This window comes from Crassostrea angulata, chromosome 3 (genome assembly GCF_025612915.1).
Source record: "Crassostrea angulata isolate pt1a10 chromosome 3, ASM2561291v2, whole genome shotgun sequence".
Taxonomy (NCBI): domain Eukaryota; kingdom Metazoa; phylum Mollusca; class Bivalvia; order Ostreida; family Ostreidae; genus Magallana; species Magallana angulata.
The window spans coordinates 52,811,786-52,831,853 of record NC_069113.1 but is presented as its reverse complement, the minus strand read 5'-3'; the positions used below and the strand labels follow the sequence as shown (position 1 = coordinate 52,831,853).

General features: G+C 31.9%; 1 protein-coding gene across 1 annotated transcript; it reads left to right on the top strand.

Moving 5' to 3' along the window:
* Positions 1 to 12,033: 12,033 nt before the first annotated feature.
* On the top strand, positions 12,034 to 13,160 carry LOC128177940 (nickel/cobalt efflux system RcnA-like). Its single transcript, XM_052844873.1, has 3 exons — positions 12,034 to 12,155; positions 12,417 to 12,443; positions 12,975 to 13,160. The coding sequence occupies exons 1-3, from the start codon at positions 12,107 to 12,109 to the stop codon at positions 13,130 to 13,132; spliced, it is 234 nt and encodes a 77-aa protein (XP_052700833.1). The 5' UTR covers positions 12,034 to 12,106; the 3' UTR covers positions 13,133 to 13,160.
* Positions 13,161 to 20,068: the final 6,908 nt, after the last annotated feature.

The window sequence follows — 20,068 nt, the reverse complement described above, 5'->3', positions numbered from 1 at the left end:
AAAAGAAAAAAAAGAATAACTAGAGCAAAGCTCGTTGCAAAGCAACGAGTGGGTCTTCCGTTAATGTCGGAAGAAAAGCTAGAAGTTCCTGTAAGAAGCAGAGCTCTTAAACCAATAACAAGAGTAACTTAAATAAAAAGATGAAAAAAATCGAATTATTCCTGGTACGACTTAACAAACCCGAATGATTTTAAGTACGATTTTACAAAAACCTTTTTGATTTCAAGAACGACTTAACAAAAAAAATCCGATAGTGTTTGAGTACGACTTAACAATTATTTTTGGTACGAGTTAATTTTTCTATAAACATTACGCTATTTTTTAAACCAAGGACGCGGAATTAAAATTTCCGGAAAAATCAATTTTTAAACCCCGATATCTCTGTAATGCATCATCTGATTTTAAAACGGATTTCAGTTTTAAATTAAGCTTAATAAAAGCTGCTTTGTTGCTTTATAATAAATATCAAATTATTGGTCAGAAAAGAGTTATCATAAAAAGACTTAGTAGCCCTTGTACCCCCTAATTTGTGGAGCCAGCCCCTTTTTCTTGATATCAAATAAAAGGTCTCGCTAATATAAACATATTTTGTTCTACAAGTGTTCATGAATTGTAAACCGTTCTCGAGATATATGTACAAATGTGTTTTAGGGGCCGACCCTTTAACCCCTTACCGGAGCCACTAACAACAAAATTTTTGGTTTTATATTGTTCAGAACATTATTTTGAACAACTTTTGTTCTACACTGCTTTTTAAAATATTTCTCCTTTTTCAAATATTAATGATCATAGTTTTGAGTTCTGGCCCCTTGAAACCCCTAATTACGTAATATATGACTTAGGTATGGTACTGTATAGTTGAACAGCTGTACAATGAACATTTTTGCTTCTATAATTAATAACAAAATATTGTTCAGTAAAGAGTAATTGTAAAAAGACATTAGAGCCCTTTTGGCCCCTAATTTGAGAGGCCAGCCCCTTTTTCTTGATATCAAATTTAAGGTCTTGCAAATTTAAACATATTTTGTTCAACAAGTGTTCATGAAATGTTAACCGTTCTTGAGATATCTGTACGAATGTGTTTTAGGGGCCGACCCTTTAACTCCTAAATGGGGTCATAAACAAAAACATTTAAGGTAGCATATTGACAAGAACACCATTTTAAGCAACTTTTGTTCTACATTGCTTTTAAAAATATTTCTCCTTTTTCAGATATTAATGATCAAAGTTTTGAACTTCTGGCCCCTTGAAACCCCTAATTACGTAACATATGACTTAAGTATGATACTTTATAGATAAACAGCTGTACAATGAACATTTTTGTTTCTATAATTAATAACAAATTATTGTTCAGTAAAGAGTTATTGTAAGAAGACTTTAGAGCCCCCTTGGCCCCTTATTTGAGGGGTCAGCCCCTTTTTCTTGATATCAAAGGAAAGCTCGTGAAAATTGAAACAACTTTTGCATTACATGTTCAAACAAATTATGTGCACATCGAAAGGTATTACAGAAAATGTGCACAAATTTCTTGGAAAAAATTGGTGCTAATTTTCAGGTTCAGGCGAGCTTCGAGGCCTTGAGCAATTTTCATAATTGGAAGCATGGGGGTACATCTACAGACATTCATCTACAACCCCTGAAAATTTTAAGCTTCTATCATGATTAGTTTCGGAGGAGATGCGGGGACAAAATGACCCTTAAAAATTTACAAAATCGTCTATATCTTAAACCGGAAGTGATGTCATCATGCAAAAATTTAATAATATGTAGCAACGATGATGTTCTATCACTCCTGAAAATTTCGTGCAAATCGGTTGGGTAGTTTTTGAGAAATAACGCTCAAAAAAAGTCAGAAAAAGAAAAAAAAGAATAATCAGAACTAATGACAAACAAGCGAGATATTACAGTTTAAAGAAACTTCTAGAAGAAAAAGAAGAAGAACTAGAGCAAAGCTCGTTGCAAAGCAACGAGTGGGTCTTCCGTTAATATTGAAAGTAAAGCTTGAAGTTCCTGTAAGAAGCAAAGTTCTTAAAACAATAAACATAAGTAAATAAGACAAAAAGAAAAAAATCGAATTATTTTTAGTACGAGGTAACAAAATCCGAATGATTCTTAGTACGAATTAACAAAAACCTTTTCGATTTGAAGAACGACTTAGAAAATACAAATCCGAATGCGTAATAGTACGATTTAACAATTATCGAATAATTTTAGGTACGAGTTAATTTAATTCTGAACATTAAACTATTTTCTTAACCAAGAATGTGGAATCAAAATTTTCGGAAAATCAATTTTAAAACCCCAATATCTGTGTAGTGCATTGTCTGATTTTAAAACAGATTTCAGTGTTAGATTCAGCTTAAAAAGTTCTTTTTTTTTGTTTAATGATTGGTATTAAATTATCGGTATAGAATTATCGAAAAGAGTTCTTATGAAAAGACTGTGTAGCCTTCCTGGCCCCTAATTTGAGGGGTCAGCCCCTTTTTCTTGATATCGAATAAAAGGTCTCGGAAATATATAAACATATCTTGTTCAACAAAAGTTAACAAATTGTTAACCGTTTCAAGATATCTGACAACTTTGGTTTGGAGGCTGACCCTTGAACTCCTTACCGGGGCCACCAACAACAAAATGTTAGGTATCATATTATTAAGAACATAATTTTGAGCAACTTTTTTTCTACATTGCTTTTCAAAATATTTTTCCTTTTTCAGATATAAATGATTAAAGTTTTGAATGTTTGGCCCCTTAAACCCCTAATTGCGTAATTAAAGACTTTGGTATGGTACTGTATAGGTAAACATCTGTACAATGAACATTTTTGCTTCTATAATTAATAACAAATTATTTTTCAGTTATGAGTTATTGTAAGAGGAATTTAATGCCTCCTTGGCCCCTAATTTTAGGGGCCAGTCCCTTTTTCCTGATATCAAATGAAAGGTTTTGCAAATATAAACATATTTTGTTTACGAAGTGTTCACGAATTGTTAACCGTTCTCGAGATATCTGAACAATTGTGTTTTAGGGACCGACCCTTAAACGCCTTAATGGGGCCATCAACAAAAAATATAAAGAAAGCATATTGTACAGAACATTTTTTTGAGCAACTTTTGTTCTACATTGCTTTTCAAAATATTTCTCCTTTTTCAGATATTTGTGATAAAAGTTTTGAACTTCTGGCCCCTTGAAACCCCTAATTACGTAATATATGACTTAGGCATGGTACTGCATAGATAAACAGCTCTACAATAAACATTTTTGCTTCTACAATTGATAACAAATTATTTTTCAGTAAAGAGTTATTGTAAAAAGACTTTAGAGCCCTTTTGGCCCCTAATTTAAGGGGCCAGCCCCTTTTTATTGATATCAAATGAAAGCCCGTGAAATTTGAAACAACTTTTGCATTACATGTTTTGACAAAATATGTATACGTCAAAAGATATTACAGAAAAAGTGGAAAAATTTCGTGAAAAAAATTGGTGCTAATTTTCAGGCTCAGGCGAGCTTCGAGGCCTTGAGCAATTTTATAATTGGAAGCATGGGGGTACATTTACAGACATTCATCTACAATCCCTGAAAATTTCAAGCTTCTATCTCGATTAGTTATGGAGGAAATGCGTGGACAAAATGACCCTTAAAAATTAACAAAATTCTCAATACCTGAAACCGGAAGTGACGTCATCATTTGAAAATTTTATTAAATGTAGCACTAATCATGATCTATCAGTCATAAAAATTTTGTGCAAATCGGTTGAATAGTTTTTGAGAAATAGCGCTCCAAAAAAGTCAGAAAAAGAAAAAAAAGAATAACTAGAGCAAAGCTCGTTGCAAAGCAACGAGTGGGTCTTCCGTTAATGTCGGAAGAAAAGCTAGAAGTTCCTGTAAGAAGCAGAGCTCTTAAACCAATAACAAGAGTAACTTAAATAAAAAGATGAAAAAAATCGAATTATTCCTGGTACGACTTAACAAACCCGAATGATTTTAAGTACGATTTTACAAAAACCTTTTTGATTTCAAGAACGACTTAACAAAAAAAATCCGATAGTGTTTGAGTACGACTTAACAATTATTTTTGGTACGAGTTAATTTTTCTATAAACATTACGCTATTTTTTAAACCAAGGACGCGGAATTAAAATTTCCGGAAAAATCAATTTTTAAACCCCGATATCTCTGTAATGCATCATCTGATTTTAAAACGGATTTCAGTTTTAAATTAAGCTTAATAAAAGCTGCTTTGTTGCTTTATAATAAATATCAAATTATTGGTCAGAAAAGAGTTATCATAAAAAGACTTAGTAGCCCTTGTACCCCCTAATTTGTGGAGCCAGCCCCTTTTTCTTGATATCAAATAAAAGGTCTCGCTAATATAAACATATTTTGTTCTACAAGTGTTCATGAATTGTAAACCGTTCTCGAGATATATGTACAAATGTGTTTTAGGGGCCGACCCTTTAACCCCTTACCGGAGCCACTAACAACAAAATTTTTGGTTTTATATTGTTCAGAACATTATTTTGAACAACTTTTGTTCTACACTGCTTTTTAAAATATTTCTCCTTTTTCAAATATTAATGATCATAGTTTTGAGTTCTGGCCCCTTGAAACCCCTAATTACGTAATATATGACTTAGGTATGGTACTGTATAGTTGAACAGCTGTACAATGAACATTTTTGCTTCTATAATTAATAACAAAATATTGTTCAGTAAAGAGTAATTGTAAAAAGACATTAGAGCCCTTTTGGCCCCTAATTTGAGAGGCCAGCCCCTTTTTCTTGATATCAAATTTAAGGTCTTGCAAATTTAAACATATTTTGTTCAACAAGTGTTCATGAAATGTTAACCGTTCTTGAGATATCTGTACGAATGTGTTTTAGGGGCCGACCCTTTAACTCCTAAATGGGGTCATAAACAAAAACATTTAAGGTAGCATATTGACAAGAACACCATTTTAAGCAACTTTTGTTCTACATTGCTTTTAAAAATATTTCTCCTTTTTCAGATATTAATGATCAAAGTTTTGAACTTCTGGCCCCTTGAAACCCCTAATTACGTAACATATGACTTAAGTATGATACTTTATAGATAAACAGCTGTACAATGAACATTTTTGTTTCTATAATTAATAACAAATTATTGTTCAGTAAAGAGTTATTGTAAGAAGACTTTAGAGCCCCCTTGGCCCCTTATTTGAGGGGTCAGCCCCTTTTTCTTGATATCAAAGGAAAGCTCGTGAAAATTGAAACAACTTTTGCATTACATGTTCAAACAAATTATGTGCACATCGAAAGGTATTACAGAAAATGTGCACAAATTTCTTGGAAAAAATTGGTGCTAATTTTCAGGTTCAGGCGAGCTTCGAGGCCTTGAGCAATTTTCATAATTGGAAGCATGGGGGTACATCTACAGACATTCATCTACAACCCCTGAAAATTTTAAGCTTCTATCATGATTAGTTTCGGAGGAGATGCGGGGACAAAATGACCCTTAAAAATTTACAAAATCGTCTATATCTTAAACCGGAAGTGATGTCATCATGCAAAAATTTAATAATATGTAGCAACGATGATGTTCTATCACTCCTGAAAATTTCGTGCAAATCGGTTGGGTAGTTTTTGAGAAATAACGCTCAAAAAAAGTCAGAAAAAGAAAAAAAAGAATAATCAGAACTAGAGCAAAGCTCGTTGCAAAGCAACGACAAGGTCTTCCGGTGGTGTCGAGAGTAAAGATAGAAGTTCCTGTATGAAGCAGAGTTCTAAAACCAACTACAAAGAAAATGAAAAAAATATTTTTTTAAAAATCGAATAATTCTTAACACGACCTAACAATGTCCGAATGATTTCAAGAACGAATTAACAAAAACCTTAACAAATCTAGAACGACTTAATAAAAACAAAGTCTCGAATGTCTTCAAGTACGAATTAACAATTTCAGAATCATTTAAGGCATGAGTTAATTTAACTTTTAACATAACACTATTTTCTTAACCAAGAACCTGGAATCAAAATTTCCGGAAAACTCAATTTTTAAATCCCAATATTTTTGTAATGCATCGTCCGATTTTAAAACGGATTTCAGTTTTAAATTAAGATTAATATAAGCTCCTTTTTTGCTTGATGATTTATATCAAATTATTAGTCAGACAAGATTTATTATAAAAAAGACTTAATAGCCCTTCTGGCCCCTAATTTCAGGGGTCAGCCCCTTTTTCTTGATATCAAATAAAAGGTCTCGCTAATATAAATATATTTTGTTCTACAAATGTTCACGAATGGTTAACTGTTATCGAGATATCTAAACAACTGTATTTTAGGGGCCGACCCTTTAACTCTTTACCGGGGCCACTAACAACAAAATTTATGGTATCATATTGTTCAGAACATTATTTTGAACAACTTTTGTTCTACATTGCTTTAAAAAATATTTCTCCTTTTTCACAGATATTAATGATCAAAGTTTTGAATTCTGGCCCCTTGAAACCCATGATTACGTAATATATGACTTAGGTATGATACTGTATAGATAAACAGCTGTACAATGAACATTTTTGCTTCTATAATTAATAACAAATAATTGTTCAGTAAAGAGTTCTTGTAAGAAGATTTAAGACTCCTCTTGACCCCTAATTGGCGGGGCCAGCCCCTTTTTCTTGATATCAAATGAAAGGTCTTGCAAATATAAAAATATTTTGTTAAACAAGTGTTCACGAAATGTTAACCGTTCTTAGGATATCTTTACAAATGTGTTTTTTAAGGGCCGACCCTTTATCTCCTAAATGGGGCCATGAACAAAAAAAATTAAAGGTGGCATATTGTACAGAACATTATTTTAAGCAACTTTTGTTCTTCAATGCTTTTCAAAATATTTCTCCTTTTTCATATATTAATGATCGGAATTTTGAATTTCTGGCCCCTTGAAACCCCTAATTACGTAACATATGACTTAAGTATGGTATTTTATAGATAAACAGCTGAACAATGAACATTTTTGCTTCTATAATTAATAACAAATTATTATTCAGTAAAGAGTTATTGTAAGAAGACTTTACAGCCCTCTTGGCCCCTAATTTGAGGGGCCAGCCCCTTTTTCTTGATATCAAATGAAAGCCCGTGTAATTTGAAACACCTTTTGCATTACATGTTTTATAAAAATATTTGTACATCAAAAGATTTCACAAAAAATGTGCAAAAATTTCGTGAATACATTTGGTGTCAATTTTCAGGTCCAGGCGAGCTTTGAGGCCTTTAGTAATTTTCATAATTGGAAGCATGGGGGTACATCTACATACATTCATCTACAATCCCTGAAAATTTCAAGCTTCTATCTTGATTAGTTTCGGAGGAGATGCATGGACAAAATGACCCTTAAAAATTTATAAAATCGTCAATATCTGAAACCGGAGGAGGCGTCAGCAAAAAATTTAACTAAAAACATTTATCCCCTCCGATGTCCTATAAGTCCGGAAAATTTTGTGCAAATCGGGCGAATAGTTTTCGAGAAATAAAGCTTTAAAGAAGGCAGAAAAAGAATGTTAAGAATAATAATAATAGAAAGAAACCGTAGAATAACAAGAGGGTCTTCCGTTGGAAACGGAAGACCCTAAAAATAATAATGAAGAATTTCCAACAGAATCAGTACAAGGTCTTCCGTTGGAAACGGAAGACCTTAATAAAACCCCCTGGCATTTTAGTTCTTCCAGTTAACTTTCCAGACTGCATGTTATAATGAATTAATGATTTTTTGTTGTTAATAATAATTTAACATCAATTATGAATTAACAATGAACGTACACTCTAGTACGCTAGTACACAATATTGTTGCGATGATACCCCCCCCCCCCCCGGTCATGATGCCTATTTCTAAATTAGGATTACACACGTTCTTCCATGTGGCAGAAGACAAGCTGGAACTTAACTGTTAAATGAACTATAAGTTACCGATATCATCCTTTTGGAAAACCATAGAGGAATGCATGCATGATCTGCGCATAATAACTGCTTGATACAATATTTCTTTTTTCCAACATGCTTTAAGTCTATGATAATAAGAAAATATATGCTTAATTTCATATCGGAAAATTAAGGCACGTAGAATTGGGGGGGGGGGCAGGGGGCCTGCCCCACTCCCCACTTTTTCCCGCAGCAACTATTTTTTTAACAAATTTACATTTAAAAAATTGAATTATCATGGAATTGCCCCTCCCCCCACTATTTTGGGAGCATTTAAAAAAATGGTATGAAAAACCAATCCTAAATCATGAAATTAGGATTGAAATTGAAGTTTTAGATATACTAAGAACCCCTTGATGATCTATGTTTTCATTAACGCGTTTAAAGAAAAATATATTTTGATTTATTCTTGAATTTCTTTAGATGTAAAAAAAAGAGAAGAAATTAGTTCTCAGTCTCTCTTTATGCCTGTTTGTTAGCGGTTAATCCAAGTTCATTTTGTATATCCTTTTGTAATTTAAAAAACTGCGATGTAAATCTTTTTTTCAAGCAATAGTTCGGATAAAGCATTGAAGAGTAGTTAGTATCTTGAAATTTTATTAGACCATAGAATTGTAAAATGCTAACATTGAAAATTGTGCCCGATTTCTTTCTCTTTTAAGGTTAAACTTTATTGATTGAAAAAAATTATTCTTTGAGACAAAACAAACTGACATAATCAATAAGAGTTTGACAATCTCTAACTGCAGGTCTGTAGCTCTTAGTCTAAAAAAGAATCGGATGGACGACCTAGGACCCAGATCGTCCATTCGAATTTCTTGAATATTGCCATTTCTTTCGTACGCGGACGCAATACTTACCGAGACTAAATGGTTCGTATCTTAAGTTTTAACTGCTTTGAAAGGTAATATTGGCATTCCGATAATTTTGAAAATGAATAATTAAATAAAAATTGTTAAAATCACAGTAAAATAACTGGCATCATTCTTCTCCATGTGCGGATCTAAAAGGGAAGGGGAAGGGTTCCAGACACCCCCCCCCCCGCAAAATTTCTTTCAATTACGTGTACATTATAAACTTACCAAAAATATGCCTCGGACATCCCATGGCAAACTCAAATAACCGTCAGACTTTTCAACCCCCACCCCGGAAAAATTTTCTGATCCGCACATGTTTTCCCTCCTCGAAAAACAAAATTATTCTTCAAACCCCCCGGTAAAATATCCAGGATATCCGCATATATACTAAAAGATTCATTGGCGCTTGCGTTCGATAAAAATGCGTGTAAAATGTTTGCCAATGGTCTTTTTACCTTCATACCGGGCATAACCACAGTCCCACTCTGTGAATAAAATGCGGCGAACCAAACTATAGACAATGTGTTAAGATCTGTATTTGCTTATAAACATGTAGTATAATACTTTGTTTCTTTCACTCAGTGTTTATACATCTCATATTGTACCATGGTCATTCATTCATCTTTTATTTCCTCCATTATGGAGATAAGAATAATACAAACAACAAATAAATTACGGTCAACAAGTCAAAATTATAAAGTGAAGATATGTATGTACATATAAGTAGTGATAAGTAATGAAATTACATGTAGGGTTGAGATAATTTACATATTTTTTGAATGTAAGAAAGTTTTAAATAAGTTGATGGGATGGGAGCTGTGAATTGAGCTACCCAAGGAGTCTGTTATAGACCGCGCAAGAAGTCACAATATGTCTTGAGTTCAATTTCCTAAACTCTATTTCCTCCGCTTGAGAAAGAACTGTCAGTGTTTGTTTTCCTAGGAGTATTAGAAAAAGGTCGTCTTCCGGAAGGCCGCTGAGTTCCGCTTTAAGGTGTAGGCCTACGGTAAAAGACCTGGTCAACGAGTTCCTCCAATTGGAATGCTGCATTCGGAAGACCTAATCGTTGCTTGCAACGAGCTCGTCTCTAGTTTTAAATTGCTGTTTATTTAAGAAATAAATAACAATTTAAAAAGCTCTAAGATGAAAAAAAAAAGAATGAAGGGTTCTTGAAATTATACTGTTTAAGAAATGGATAAGTCACACTTTATCATTTACAGGTATGATTAAATTTCATTTTAACTAAAGGCATAATTGTGTGCCCTGTTTGATCCTTATTTACTATCAACAATATGTACAAGTTACACCCGGTAATAATCCCTTTGTTTATTGCGTGTCACTTGTCTGACACCTTCTGTCAAGAAATCAACCTGTTACTTAAGCGTATCAATTCTATTTTATTTTGTTGAAATTAATTATGAACTGAGATATTCGATTTGACAAAGATATCATATAGCATGTACTATATATTGAACATTTTAGTTCTTTTCATTACAAAAATCGTTCAATGTCGGAAAACATACTTATCAATTTAAATACACATATGGTGTTTAGACATAATGAAGAATTTTTATCATATTGTAATGCAGTAAAGTTCGGGTGTCATATTTATTTTGGACCATTGTTGTTAGTCAGCAACCTGTTACTTCTTATCAATTGTATATGAACTTAATTACTCCTTGTTTGTTTAAATGCTGAAAAGAATTTCCAAGTTAAGACCAAAAAATGAATGTGACAAACGCTAGAGACTGTTTATATATGTTCAAAACGAATTATCAGGTAGAAAAGATTAGCTTGAAAAATAAGTCTATCGGTGAAATGAACCAATGTAATCAAAAACATGACACGAGCTTTGTTTACATAAGAAACAACTCTGAGCTTTGTATAACTCTGCAAATGACACTCAGCTTTTGATTCATCATTAGACCCGCATAACTAAAGCAATGAAAACAATTAAAAAATTAAATGTGAAATTTAAACAAAATCGTGACCATGCTCCTTTAACCATACTCCTTTAACAACTCGGTTTGTTAACATGTGTGATGAGTTTTAACGACTTGTAAACTGATAAATGATGGCTTTTTATGCGTGAAATTTTCCGTATAATGACATTTCGTATATCTATTTTTCTTATTTCGTTGTCGTAATCAAAAGGTAAATCTTTTTTTAGTCCAAGAATATACAAAAAAGTATCGCTACAAATGAATCTGTAAACGCATTGAGATATATTTATTAATATAAGCATAGAAGTTACTGCTGAAATAATACCATCTTGATTATGAAAGAATGTTATTTTACTTGTATAATCAATACAAATAGGACACAAAAATTCTAAAATAATATTGTAGTACTCCTTACATGTGGGACGGTTAAATATTTTTCCCTCTTTCTCCTTTTTAACTTGGATGGTCTGTCCACCTTGCGTAATTTAAAATTGATTTTTTTGTGTAAGTTTCCCCCTGATTTTTCTCTTCATATCTTCCATTTTAGTCACGGTGGATATTTTTCAGAGAGGGACTTTTTTATAAGGATCTTTTACTTGTTTCGAAAAACAAATATCCAGTATGGCCGTAATGAATACAAAAAAGAACTATATATTGATCGAATAGGATATGGAATGATTATCAATTCAACACAAAATAATGGAAAGGAAAATGGAGACGAAAAAATTCAAAAATCAGAGAAGCAATTTAAAGTAGCATAATGAGGATTTTAGAATTTTATTTGACTAATTCCAAAGAATGAAATGTTTAACTATTTTCAATAGTTAACCAAAATTTGAATGTCATTTCACACGCTTCTGGCAAAATGCATAGTCACGAATATTTGTCAGGTTTACATTACTCTGGTTGTTGTTTTAAATAATGCTCAAGTTTTCTTATAAAGTTTTGCTGGTAAAGAAAAGAAAAAATGCGTTAAGCACTTTAGAAATTATTTTCGCACTTTCGTTAATATTGTACTTCAAATACATGTAATTTTTTTGACTGAAATGTAATAATAAAAACGTTTTTGAATTATAAAAATTAATTGATTTTATACAAAACGTTATAACAATTCGTTGGTTTAAGAACCGATACACGTGACACATACCACGCACTCTTTTGTATTCTGAAAAACACAAAAAAAAAAATAATAATTGATAGATGTTGGTAAGAAATAGTAACATATTTGTTAAATGTTATTGGTGGAGACTGTTACGTGGGATGAAAACTATTGATAACTTTTGGTATAAATTTGACCGACCGAGTCCATTGACAACAACTATAATTAACATAGTTATCATCATTTCCGACAGCAAAATGTGGAAGATCTTAATTTTCGCCGTTGTCCTTCTTGTCTCCATTCAAGGTAAGTAATCTGAAGGCACATAAAGGATTTTCCCCCGAATCCTTATATTTTTAACCGTTCATTATAATTGACGAAAATTATATTTTGATGCATGCATTTATTCCTTTTAAATTTATTTGCAAATACCTTTATTATATAAAAAAAATTGATTGATTGATATACCGACTTTTCTATATCTATGAAACTAATAATAACGTTCCAACCACAGATTCCTTAAAGGACCATTTCCTTATCCAAAATAATGTGTTTTTTTCTTTCTAGATGCTGAAGGGTGGTTATTTCATCATAGTAAGTATAATATCAACAAAATAAGAAAATGAACTGTCGATCTAAAGAAATAAGACATTTAATTTTAATAGAAGTTTTGAACAACAAATTAACACTTAAAAATTAACGCATTGTTTAAGAGTCGTAATGGACTGTCGCAAAGATCGCTTTCTTTTACGGTTGATGACTTACTTTTAAACTATTACAATATACCGAGTATTTTTTGGGGAGTATTATCGTGGCTGTCAAAAAAATATGAATAGATATAAAAATAATTGTTCTTGTATTTGCTTCAATTTTAAGGTAATACAAAAGTCAAAACTATCAATTACATAGATTTTGTCTTTTATGACAGACGTAAATATAATGATTGCGTTTTATTCATATAGCCCATGCTCCCGTTTGGAGATTTAAAAGTAAATATTAGCCTCGTAAAATGCAGGTTTAAAACTGAATTACTTGAAAGTCGGCAATTTTTGAAAAGGTCCAATATGCACACACTCATGTACGAATTACTTTATTTCATCCATTGTGATTTAAATTTTTCTACAGCAAAAATTGTTCACCACCACCATCATCATTACCATGGACACCACCACCACCACCACCACGGGTGGTGGCATCATGGACGGCGATCCATGGATGATAAGAAAAGAAAAGCTGACGAAAAGGACATAGAGGAAAACGATGAGAAGAAATTAATGGAATGATTTGTGTAATAAACGAAGCCTCATTATCTCTCAAGATTTTATTGTTGTTCTTTAAAACATGAAATTAATTAATTCAACTGACAAACTGAATATTTAAAGTAAATACGTTTTGTGGTGCAATGAAATGATAATAATTAATGTTAAGAGTTTGAATTTTAAATAGATAGTTATAATTTACTTTCAAACAATTTGTTGGAATTCCCATGGGTTTCAAGTGTGTCCCATTGTTAGCAGACCTATTTTTGTATGCATATGAAGCAGAATTTATTCAAAAACTTGTACATGAAAAAAAGATCACTCGCTGTGGCCTTCAACTCATCATCCAGGTATATCAACGACGTACGTATTATTAATTATACTTTGTCCCGAGTTTTTGCTTCCACTACCTTTTGCTTGATATTTCGATAATCATAAATACCTTTGTGCTTAAACTACGTTCATCCACTAATATGGAAAAAGTCCAGATTATCTGTTTTGAAGAGCCCTCTCTACCGCTTCAGGTTTCAATACACATCCAAAAAACTGTACTTCATTTTTTACAGGTATGGGTATTTTTGTTAAAAATAATCAAAAAGTGATGGAAGCAATAATTTGGGATAGACTATAACAATTGTTATTTCCATACCTACGTCGACTTGATATATCCCAGTGAACTTGAAATAAAAGATAACACTGCGTCACCTGTTACATATTTGGATATTTTACTCGAAATGGGCATTGATGGTAACCTAAAAGCAAAACTTTTTGATAAACGCGATGACTTTTCTTTTCTTATGTAGCAATAAACCTTCATCACCTGGTAATTTTTGTTTCTCAGTTTATTCGATACGTAAGAACATGCTAATCGCATGAACAGTTTATAAGGCGAGGGAAGCACCTTACAAACAAAGTTACAGAACAGGGGCCCGTTTCACTAAAAGGCGTAAGATACGACGAAACTTAAGTTAGGCCTTAGGGCGTACGCCAAAATTTAGTCCGGCGTAAACTGCGTTTCACTAAGAGGCGTACGCCTGGCCGTAAACACTAGTATCGGACTAAGTTAAGGCCAGACTTACGTCCTTGACAACGAGCTTATGCACTTGCACAGACAGATGATAAACAGTAGAAAGGAAGATAGATAGATAGATAGATATATAGATAAATAGATATTCTTTAGATAGATAAAAAGATAGAAACTTGTCAATTGTGTTTGCATATGAGAGAGAGAGAGAGAGAGAGAGAGAGAGAGAGAGGGGGGGGGGAGAGACGTAAAGTATTCAGGCATATTAATCCTGTTTAGTGACAAAATCACACAGCAAAACTTGCTAAAATGTTTTATTTGAAAGATATATTTGATGAAGCATATAGGATATGTTCATTCAAAATTATTAACTCAACAAAACTATTTTGTTATCGATATCTACGGGGATTTGACCATGTTTCGAACACCCTTTGAATTTCTATTTTGATCATGCGTCAATTATGGACCGAGTATAAATATTTTTTAATTAAATTTTCTGGTTTCCTCTTGCTATATCATTTAAAGAAAATCAGTGATTTTTTTCTAAAAATAGAAAATATAGCGAATCAATGCAGTAATGAGCTTTTTAACCATGAATTGGACAATATTGAGCAAGCATCGAACAACCATACAACAGATACTAAAAAGAGCGAAAATTTAATATTTCATGCAAAAAAAAAAAACAACAAAAAACATATTAAGATTGCGTCAATGTAAAATGTGGAGCAAAAATGACCTAGGAAATAATTGATGAATTCCAAGTCTAATTTTTTTCCACAATTTGTTTCCGAAGTTAGTTTTTACATTTTGACAATACTGAAAATACTTTGGGGATTAACCTTAGTTAGACTACCTAACTTTTACTCACTAAAAATGAAATAATAAAGAGGAAAATATAAAAGTCAATAATTCACTTAGTGAGTTTTAAATTTCAAAATATCCCTCTCACACATACATGTATTTTCCGTGGAAGTGGGGGGGGGGGGGTTAAATGCTTGAAATGCTAGTCATTTCTTATACAAATATACCTTTGTAATACATGTGCATCATGTATGTATATTTCCTGCATTATTCATTGCTCAATTTACTTAAAAATATGAAACGTAAATCAAATTTTTGAATAAAAATAATCAAATGAAAACTATTTATCAATTGTCTAAATATGTCATTTTAACATGTAAACGGCAAGTGCAAATATAAAGAGTGTGCATAAAATATGTAAGAAAGTTTCAAATCGAGAATTGATATCACCTATCAAAACTCTCTATTTTCTTAATTTCATATGAAATTAATAAAATTTACATGACAAATTGTTTAATTTAACATTACGGTCAGCAGCGATATTCTCAGCAACAGAATTAGCAGTTAATTCCTGTTTACGCCATAAGTTACGACTACCCTTGGCTAGGCGTAGATTTTTGTCTTAACTTAAGGCGGGCGCAAAGTTACGCCTTTTAGTGAAACGGACCTTAGTCCAAATATTTGACTTACGATAGGCGTAAGGTTACGCCGGGCGTACGCCTTTTAGTAAAACGGGCCCCAGGACTATCAACAGTTCGTTTGAATTCAAATATTTTTTTAATATGGAAAGATGAAGGTTTTTCAAAATGTTATTGTTTGATGAATGGACTTGGTCTGAATCTTAGAATTACTCTTTGAGCAGTTTATGTATATACAATATGGTTGGTCAAATACAGCAGTTTGAATCGAAATGTTTTTCTAATACTTTTAATGTGTCAAAATATTTAAGACAAAGATTCACTGCACTTCTTATTATGCAGTGAAATTAACAATATGTTTTAAAATGAATTTGTGTTTATCTTTTTTATGTTCAAAACAAAATTTTAATACACGGTATTCAATGATGTCACTCGCTAAGTAACCCAGCTTCAGAAAATTTAACTTTATGTTGTAACTTTAATTTTCTGAACTTCATTTTTCAACAACAATTGATAAACAAGTTCTACAACTTATATTACAGTTATATTAATCGTTTCACGAATTTTAAGGGTTTATTAATGTGGGAGGGAGCCAGAGTCCTTAACGAGAACCTAATGTGCAAGCGTGAGACCATCATACCCTGTCAACTTTACAAAGTGTCCCAAATGACCATAATAACGCCTCTGTGTAAAAAAAATTTCGAGAAGTTTTCAAGATGAGCAATAACCTTCCTATTATTGATAGGGTAAAAATGAATTTTTCGATTGGCAGTTCTTGTAAAAAAAATTTAAAAATAGGTTTTTTAAATTGACGTCTTCCTTTTCTAGTATAAATTCTTTAAATACCAATTGTGAATTATTTCAACTTGTAAAAAGAAACATGATATCGTAGGTATTGCAGCAAAGTCGTTAGTTGCACATTATTTTATGTTTTAAACCTCCGGTTCTTATACTTCTAGTTGTAACCCAAAAAAACCTAGAAAATGTTTTGTAACATTTTATCCATTCTGTATTTTGAATAAGAACATTAAACTTTATATTTTTGTTCCTCTTTACGAGCTGTACATAGTAATTTACATTTAAAATAAATTTTCTTTTATCGATATAGATTTTTGTATTTTAATCAACAGAACATAGGTCACTGTGGTATTTTCGTTTTATAGATGTGAGGATGAAGAATCACAATTATACCGATGTTTTTACGTACAAACTAGTGCTTTTTGTTTTGTGTTTGACGTTTTTAAGCTCCTAATTGCCATTGCAGCGCAGGTGATTAATAAGGCTCATGCGTTTCTTCTTTTTATAAGTTTACTTAAATCAATATCCTTTTGTTTTGAAATTCAAAACATCATCAAAATATCATTAATCATTGAACCACAATACGACTTTACTTTTGAAAATAAAATTTGTCAGTTTGAATCTATACATATTTTATAGAACAAGAACAAAATTATGTGTAAACATTGGATTGTTTCAATAAAATGTTGCTTTTTTTCGTTGATAAGATTATTGATGAACACATTAAATTAGGTTTTCTTCATTACCACGAGTAATTTTGTCAAAAAAATAATAATTCAATACTGTATATTATTTGTAAACAAATAAGACTCGGGCTATTTTCATAAAAATGAATTCTTACCTCTGTATCTCTCTTTTATCATGACTTTTAGCATTCCAACTTTGGTCGATAATTCAAAATGCATAAGTAAACCATTTTGTACATAAAATATAAATTCTTAAATCGTGTCCATTTCCCTTTAAAACACAGATATATGAATAATGTAATTCGTGCATACTGAACTTTAAAAAAAATCGCCGACTTTCAGAGTTGTTAACTTTTAAAACTGCATTTTATTATGGCTTATAGTAACCTTTAAACCTCGTAAACGGAGACATGGACTATATGAATAACATAATATCATTATATTTTGTATAATAGTCATCAAAAAAAATCTTTGTACTTGATAAATGTTTGATTTGCCTTTAGATTAAGCAAACGTAAGAATAATTATTTCATCTATTCATATTTTTTATCAGTCACGATGATAAAAAATATTTTCATCACATAAACAAAATCGGTGTATTGTTATAGTTTAAAAGTAAGTACTCGAGCACAAAGTAAGCGATTCCTGCAAGGGACCCCAAATAATGTGTATATTTTTAAGTTTTAATTTTTAAAAACTTTATATAAATATAAAAGAGTGTGTGGTATCTTTTAAGAACTTAAAATTTGGTTTCTTTCTTTTACATTTCCATTACATAAATTTTTTAAGTACAACATTATTTTTTTCATTATATTTTGTTCAATGAACATAAATTCTATGATACTTAATCTTCAGGAAAACAAATTTTTTTTTCAAATTAACTTCCAAAAATTTACCATTTTATCAATAAACTTGAGCATTATTTTAAAACAAAGACATAACACAGACCCTATTTACACGACAATTAATTCTAATGTCTGTTCTTTTCTGGAAAGGAATGAAATGACATTCCAATTTTAGTTGAATATTAATAATGGCTTAGTATCCTCCAATCGTGACTTTGTCTCTTAGCTCTTTTGATTTTTTTTAATTTATCATGCCCCCTTCAAAAAAGGGAGGGCATATTGCTTTGCTGCTGTCTGTCTGTCGGTCGGTCCACCAACAGTTTTTGTTCATTTTTTTCGCAAAGGATGAACATACTGTAATGAAATTTGGTACACAAGTTTATAATGATCAAATCTATGTCACGTTCGATATTGGGTACGATCGAGCAATTTTCGACAGAGTTATGGCCCTTGGACGTAGAAAAATTCGTTATTTGCAGTTTCCGCTCATTTTCTTCGCAAAGGATGAACATATTGGAATAAAATTAAGTATACAGGTTTATCATAATAATATATAAGTTAAGTTCGATATTGGGTACGATCGAGCAATTTTCGACAGAGTTATGGCCTTTCGACTTAAAAAAAATCCAGTTATTTGCAGTTTCCTCTCATTTTCTTCGCAGAGGATGAACATATTGGAATGAAATTTGGTATACAGGTTTATCTGATTCATGTAAAATCACGAGAAGCACCCTTCGCGGATTTTTAATCTCGCCATTGTTTTCTGAGTTGAAATCTATAAGAAATAAGGATAAAAGGTCTGCGTTCGCGATTTTATATTCTCGCGACAGTTCGTGTGACAATTATTTTGGACTATTGTTGTTGGTAAGCAACCCGTTACCTCGTATCCATTATATATCAACTTACTTCTTGTTCGTTTACAGAAGCATGATCACAATTTTGGTTACCGTAATCAGTTGAGTTATAAGCGAGACACAGAGCTCAAAATCCTTTGTTGTCAGATAGAATCAAAGTACTGAATTAGAACTGAAAGCCGAGCTCTTTTGGTGTGCCATTATGCAGCATAGTGTGTAGTAAAAACTGGCAATCTCTCTCTCTCTCTCTCTCTCTCTCTCTCTCTCTCATGCTTTTTATGTCGGAAATGCGCCAGGGAGCGACTGAATTGTTTTGTAAGCGGCTATAAATAAAGATATGTCTGTCTAGTAGAAAAAAATCAACAGTTGCATTGAAATTTGAAACAAGCGTTATAAATTCAACTTCCTTCCCTCATTACTTCTATGTGCAGCTAAACACCAATGCTTTAAAAAGTAGTTGATGGAAATTCATGTGCATTGTATATGTGCCCAAAACGCATAATCTTGTTTTAAAAACATGTAATTAATAAGAAAAGGAAAAATTTCAACGCTAAATTTATTCGCAAACAAATAAAAATCAATAGATTTGACAGAACGTGGCTCTCTATGTAACTATTTGGTATAACAGAAGCCTTTACTTTGACGTTGCTCGGTTTTTTGTTTACTTTTGAAGTTGTGCTATTTATAGTATCATTGGCGATTTGCCTGCCTACTGCCAGGACTCTGCTTTCAGCAAAGCCCGGCTAAAAATGAGCTTGAAAAATAACTCTTTCGATTTAATGAACCAATATAAACAAAAACATGGCAAAAGTATTGTTTACATAACAAAGAATTATGAGCTTTGTATCTTGCGTATAACACTAGGAATGACACTCCAATTTTATCATTAGAAACGCAAGACAAAAGCACTGTAAACCAAAAAAAAAATGAAATATAAAATTTGAACAACATCGTGAACATACTCCTTTAAAGAACCCGTTCTCATAATTTTTGTGTAAATTACCATTGTAAGAGGGTCTGACTCTTCGTATGAACAAACCTGAAAGCCAATTACGCAGTAAGTATGCATTGTGTTAAGTAGGTTTGAAGATAATCAAGAGGCTAAGAGGCCACTTCTCTCAATTGAGCGACACCAGCCATAATTAACTTGTTATTTTTCAAGACAAATCCTCAACAATTTGTTTACTCTTTTTTCTCTAAAATCATTGCTCTCTCTAGGCAAATTTTAAATCTGTTATTTAATTAGGCAAACGGCATTTTTATCGAAACCTTATAATAAAAACCGCTCTAAGAAAAAACCCTCTGAGAGCATAA